Source organism: Gouania willdenowi, chromosome 17 (assembly GCF_900634775.1).
Source record: "Gouania willdenowi chromosome 17, fGouWil2.1, whole genome shotgun sequence".
In the NCBI taxonomy this organism is placed as follows: domain Eukaryota; kingdom Metazoa; phylum Chordata; class Actinopteri; order Blenniiformes; family Gobiesocidae; genus Gouania; species Gouania willdenowi.
In genome coordinates, this window is record NC_041060.1 from 13,621,386 (window position 1) to 13,628,247 (window position 6,862).

Genomic DNA, 6,862 nt, shown 5'->3' on the forward strand with positions numbered 1-6,862 from the left:
CAACGCTTTTACGCACAGCCTTTACGCACACTGAACGCTGTGACACTGAGCAGAGCAGGAAACTTTGGAGATCTCTCATTGCTTTTGGCGAAAGGTAAACTTTTATTTTCTAACATCGCGAAGCTGGATGTTTTGTTTTTAATCAGAGGATTAACACACGTGGGTTATTTTCCAACCTTTTTGTTTCTTCAGTTTTCACGCACATACACGCCCTTTCATTCGTCCTTGGTTCTGTTTAATCTTGTTTTTGTGTGAAAACTGAAAGAGAAACTACAAGTGGGAAATATTTTATTAAAAAACGCACACGTGTAGCAGAATAAAGATAACGTAAGGGGAGGAAAAATCGTCCTTTTTAGTTCGGTAGAAGTGCTCTGTTTTATCGTTGTTTGTGCTCCCAGGCTCGTCAGGATGGTTGTGCTTTCTAAAGAATATGGATTTGTGGTTTTGACTGGAGTGGCCAGCATAGCCATGATTGGACATTTGGCCATGAGAGTTGGTAAAGCCCGGAAGAAGTACAACGTCCAGGTGAGTCACTGAAATCCTCCAGTAGCGTACATGTTTCTTTGTTGGAGCCTATGATGACTAAACACGGAACTATGTCACTCAAATCCACAGTATCCCAAAATGTACAGCGATGATCCGGAAACTGGGAATGTTTTCAACTGCATCCAGCGTGCACACCAGAACACGTGAGTGAAAACATCCTCTTGCGTCTTATCCCATCCTATTGCAATACAGTAATTCTCATTTGGGTATTATAATTCCAATTTATCCCAGAGACAGTAACAATTTATTTGTAACCCTGGTCATTTCATGTTTTTTTTATTTTCTTATTTTTATTTTTTATTTTTGGTGAAATTAGGCAATGGCCCTATTTAAAGATGCCACATTCTTTAATTCTAAGTAACTCAAAAGTGATTTTTTTTCCCCAGTAACGCATTACTTTTTGGTGTAAGTAATCAAAATAGTAACTGAGTTACTTTGTGAATGAAGTAAGTAGTTACTTTTTTTTTCCAGCATTGGTGGTGAGATTAAAACATGTTAAAACACGTTTTCATCTTTGAAAGTCGGCACTGAGCTAGGATAGCGCTAGCCGCTAATCACATGGGCTTTTTTCACTGGTGGTTTATGTTTATGAGAGGAGAAAAAACTCACCGAGTTGGATGTGACGCTGGTGGGCGTGGCTTCGTGTCAAAGTGCATATGGGGACATTTTATGATCCTGCGTCTGGTGCCGCAGAAACTGCTTCTTAACAATAAATAAAATTTAAAAAAAAACAGCCAAAGAAATCAAAGTAGTGCAAACTTCCTAATTCTGTGTTTAACTTAATTTGAGGTTTTTCTAGAAAAATATGAACAAGTCAACATTTGAGGTTAGGACTAGAAGTAACCTCTTTGTCAACATTTATTTATTTATTTATTTATTTATTTATTTATTTATTTGATGGGGACAATGCCATTCAATGGATACAAAATAAGTTTGCAGCTTATGTGATGCACATAAAAGTTTACAGCTAGTGCGAGTTTACAGCTTCTGTCCCTAGTTGGTCCGTTCTATATTACAGTGGAATACAGTCAATACAATAAAACTCACCCACCCATGATACAAAGATTATAAAACATTATCTCGCTCTCGCTCTCACACACATACACGTTTCCACTCCTCTGACTTGTAGCCGCACTGCATCATGCACAAGTTCTACAAACTCCTCTGTTTCTATGTCGCTCTGCTGCTGCCACCATCCGCCGTGTTTCCTATCTCCTCTGACCTCGCGCTGTCGCACGACATTGGCTCAAAAAACGTAATTTTAAGCGCAACAGCTCATTATTTTATACCGTGACATAACCACGACGATATAGAGCCACTTTTAATACTGCGGTATGTCGTCAATACCGTGACATTCCTGGTAGGCGTGTCTGTAGACACTGACTCCACACAACAGTTTGCTATCCACACACTCTTGTGTTTGTTTTCAGCCAAAAAAACTGCACATTACAATACAACACATGGCTATTTAAGCGGCATGTGTGTGTGAAGGCAAAGGTGATACAGGGCAATATAACGGGTACTAAAAATGGAACCGCTCCCTGGGTTCTACACCGTGGCTGCCCACTGCTCCTCAGGGAGGGGTTAAATGTAGAGAGAACACATTTTGAATATGTAGCTTTAAATATGACAATAAAGTATAATGTATATTCTATATTTAACCACAGTGTTTGTTTTACCTGTGAGATAGTTTGAGAGGGAGGAGCTTATTTTCTTATATAGGGTAGGAAGAGCCAGGATTGTCAGGAGGAGGAGTTTCCGCTCGGTGACGTCAGCAACTCGCCCATTTGGAGCTGACTTTTTACAAAACGTGGAATAACAAGGGAGGGAGGAAACAGAACTTTTTCAACTTCGGCCCTCTGAATGAGGCTAAAAGGATGTATATCACTGTAGAAAAACCCTTATAAAGTGATTTGAATAAAAAGAAACAAAATGATATAGAAGGTCTCAAATAACCAAAAGGAAGAAATGTATTCAACTAAACTGTTTTCTGTTGTTTTTCTATGATTAAAAAACAACATTGAACATATTTACACACTTATATTTGAGCATTGTATTATTAAATAAAAGATATACAGGACATGCTTTAATGTGATGGAGTTCTTAAAAAAAAAAAAAATGCTGAATATGGTTTAAAGCAGTGTTTTTCAACCTTGGGGTCAGGAGTTTAGATATGGCCCCCTGAAATGTCTTGTAATTGATTTTTAAAAAACAAAACAAAAAACAGTAATTCCTGATTTTTAAATTTTTCCTTTTTTTTTCAAATTAAAATGTACAATCTTAAACATCCGTATTTTATACTTTTACTTTCCCAAATATAAATGTAGTTCAAATAAATATATATATATATATGTATATATCTGAGCTGGCACAGCTCGTCACTAATCCTGACTACTCTATTTGTAATACAGTATATAAGCATGATTAAAAACTGATTCTATAAACAAAAGAATTGTCTTAGGGTTCGAAATAAATTATTTATCAAAAATGGGGCATGATCCAAATTAAGTCGTTGATTCCATTGCAGTTAAATTTGCTTTAGTCTTCGTCTTTTTTATCGATGTTTTTCTAGTACATTCCTCTATGTATTTGTTTTTTTTAATATATCACGTGATTTTCTTTTCACTACGGACGACACAAGGATGTGTGTTGGAGCTCCTTCTGAAGTGCATGAACTACAAAGCTGGTATTGTGAGCTATTCTTACGTATCAGAGCGGCCACAGCCGGCAGTCGGCTGCACTGTTTACCTACGAGACGTGGCCAAAATCAATCAGCCTGACGGGTGATTAGGAGGACATTAAAGAGATTTAGAGGAGGGAAATGTGTTAGAGGCCACTGCATTTACTGGTTGACTGCTTTTTTTTCCTCCTTCTGGCTGCTCTATAAGGACTTTTAAAGAAAGTTACCTGACTAAACCTCTAGTATTATATATAATCTTTTGATAGATTTTGCAGTTCAAATTCACAACGGGTACCTTTCAAAGGCATAAAGAGGATAACAGAATGTTATTAGTTACCATCAATTCTTTTCTAATTCCAAACTCACTCCAACTTTGATATTCAATGCTTTTTTTACACTTGTTACAGATGACTTATCAGTTACTACACTATCTGTTACTGTTACCCATTATCAAACTTGACCATCTGTAATGTCAGATATTTTTATGTGAGTTTTTTTCCTTTGTGTTTGTGTAACTGTACAAAAAAAAAATGACAAGTGTAAATCCAAACTTTTACAACTATTAGTAACACTCAGTAAAGTAGAAGTCCTCAGTAAAGCTCTTACATACATTTCTTTGTTTTTTCACACTAGTTTGGAGATTTACCCAGCCTTTCTTTTTTGCCTGGCCGTCGGCGGACTCCATTGTCCCGTAAGTCATGCCAAATTATTGCTATGAACTTGAAATACTGTCTTTATTTTTCATCAAAGTTAATATAAAATGTGTTTTTTCATCTGAAGCTGAAATATGTAAGGTGTTGTAATTATTTGTACAGTTTAGCTTATCTTTGGTGTTTGTTGCTAACACAGCGTCTGGTCAGTGGACTGGGAGTTGTGTGGATCATCAGTCGAGAGGTGTACGCACATGGATACTCTACAGGAGGTAAGTAACTTTTCAAATATGTTAGTTTAATTTTCTACCAGTGTTTATTTTGTCGACCAAAAATTTTCTTCATAGTTATTGTTGACTACATTTTTTCTAGTGACAATAACTAAACTCCGACTAATTACCGCTCCTATTATGCTTGGGGACAATTTGACCCCGTTTAATGTTTATCATTCAAAAAATAATAGTTGACGTATTTTTTTTTTCCTTCATATTTCATGTTTTTTTCTAATTTGATTGGTACAATTGATTAAGCATACAATTATTATGATAATATATTTTCAATGTGCTGAGCACATTGCACGCATTGGTGTTCTTCTGGGGTCAAGCTGTTTTAGCTATAAAACTTGTCAAGGTTTCATTATCAGTAGTTATTTATGTGTTCAACAAATAAAAAAAGTGCCTGACACTAATACTTGGTCACCAATTTTCTGAAAATCATTTTCTGGAGGCAAATGTCCCTGGGGTCAGATTGACCCCAAGGGTAAAATGTGTTTTTATATATATATATATATATATATATATATATATATATATATATTTGAGGATAATATGAGGGTTAAAAAAAAACACAAGAAACATGTTAACAAAAACTATATTAAAATTATATATTTGCTGCTTATTAAAAACTAAACTATAATTTTGTCACATAGGATGCAATCCAATCAGAACTCGTGTTCTTACGCATTGATCACGTCAAATCTGTATTTATAATCAATATCAGGTTTATTGGTGATAACATTTTGTATTTTTTTATTTGACTATATCTGTAACAGATTTAGTCGACTAAAATCTTAACTCTTTTCAGTGCCAGCCATTTTCAGAATTTCTACCCCCTCAGTGCCAGCCATTTTTGAGCATTTTGACTGATTTTCAAAGACCTACAGCATATTTTGTACTAAAGCAATCTGAATTCTGACAATTCTCTGATGTCATCAGAAAAAATAATTTTGTTTCTTGCTTGTTTCATTCTTCTGTAATCCGCAGTTGAATAGAGGCACGTGTCACACAATTTTGCTATCTACTGTAGGTCAGAGTTGAATGGATTTGTTACTGTATTTTGGCCATCCTCCAAGTCTCTCCCCCGTCATTCTCCACACACTCAACTTCCTCCTCCTGGACATGCCGAGTCTCACCACTTGCCCCGTTTTTTGATCGTTTTCTCTCACCTTCGCAACACTCTCAATTGTTTACTTAGTTCCACACATGCTCTGGTCGAGTGTGCACTGTTGTGAGCTGCTGGGAACTTCAGCATCAACTCTCGTAGTATCATTTTCTGTCTTGTACACTCTTTTCCTCTTCCTCTGAGCTCTGCCCATCACGGGTGATCTCTCATCCAAATGCGCGCTGCTGCCACCTGTATGTCACCTATTATTTTGATATCTGGCTCACAGTTGAATGTTTTGCTTACTGCATTTTGTATCTGCCCCCCGTCAATCACACAGACGTAAGTTCCTCTTCCTCCCGACACGCAGAGATGACCCATTTGGCCCGGTTAGTTGATGGTTTAATCTCACGATTGCAACATTATCAATAATCCAATCAGGTCCACACATGTTCTGTGTTAGTATGTGGTGCTGTGAGCACCACAGCGTAATTGACGTAATATTTCATCAATGGCACTGTATGGATTTTAAATTACGTAATATTACATCAATGGCACTGAAAGAGTTGAAAAATGTCCTGATATAGTATACATCTGGGTATTTTTCGCATGCTCAATCTTTCCATACTATGTAATTGGAAGGCACTACATACTCATTTTGACGTTGGACTTTGTATGAGTTGTACATTACGATGCCATTTCGAACACAGCCTAAACCAATCTTTGCTATTGTTTTCTATATTTACATAATGTTAAAAAAACACAAAAAAAACAATGCATTTGTTTTATCCTCACCAGATCCTAAAAAAAGAATGCGTGGAGGATTTGGGAACATTGCACTGCTGGGAATGATGCTGACCACTCTCAGCTTTGGACGCCACCTGCTGGGCTGGCGTGGACCACCGATGGGACGCTTCCGTCCTCGTCCTATTCCCGTTCCGGCTCCTGTGCCCTCTGCCTAGTGAGAGCAGGGACTTCACACCAAACTCATTTAATCAACTTTATTATCACAGCCAGTCCATCTAGTTTGAATCATGTGTCACAGTGTGTGTGCTGCTACTGCTTTTCAAGTCGGCTGAAGTTCATGCTTTTTAGACTTCAGTGATCTGACAGGTTCTTCGGAAACCCTGCTGTCTGATTGGACGGCTGATGTGGTGCAGTCTATGACCCTAGTTCAAACAGGATAGGTTTTTTCTTCAACTGCCTTAAACTTTGAGGGAAAAAAAACCCCATCAATCAGCCACCTTCTAGTCTAAGGTAATATGGAAGTTGAAAAGCTAACTTCACTAGTAAAACTACTTGATGATTAAATTGCTGTTCAATTCAATGGATTGTTGTTGCTGTTGACAAATAAAGAAGTAAAGAAATTATTTTTAATTGGGTTTATGTTTCACTTTTGTGCCGTCGTCTCTAAATAATGACGATCCACGTGTTCGCGCACATGTCCATTAACTTGGCCAAGTATTAGCCCAAAGTCCACCTTACCTTGCCACCATACCTGTCCCGACAAGCACACCTTACAACACTCCCACTGATTAATCATGTTGGACAAAGACAACTTGCCTTTGTGCAGGAACAATGACACAGCATAAACACACTCAGCTCT

The 6,862-nt window shown here is 37.3% G+C and overlaps 1 protein-coding gene across 1 annotated transcript; it reads left to right on the forward strand.

Annotated features, from left to right (window-relative positions):
- mgst3a (microsomal glutathione S-transferase 3a) lies at positions 1-6,633 on the forward strand. Its single transcript, XM_028472334.1, has 6 exons — positions 1-94; positions 399-525; positions 616-689; positions 3,860-3,917; positions 4,076-4,148; positions 6,055-6,633. The coding sequence occupies exons 2-6, from the start codon at positions 409-411 to the stop codon at positions 6,216-6,218; spliced, it is 486 nt and encodes a 161-aa protein (XP_028328135.1). The 5' UTR covers positions 1-94; positions 399-408; the 3' UTR covers positions 6,219-6,633.
- Positions 6,634-6,862: the final 229 nt, after the last annotated feature.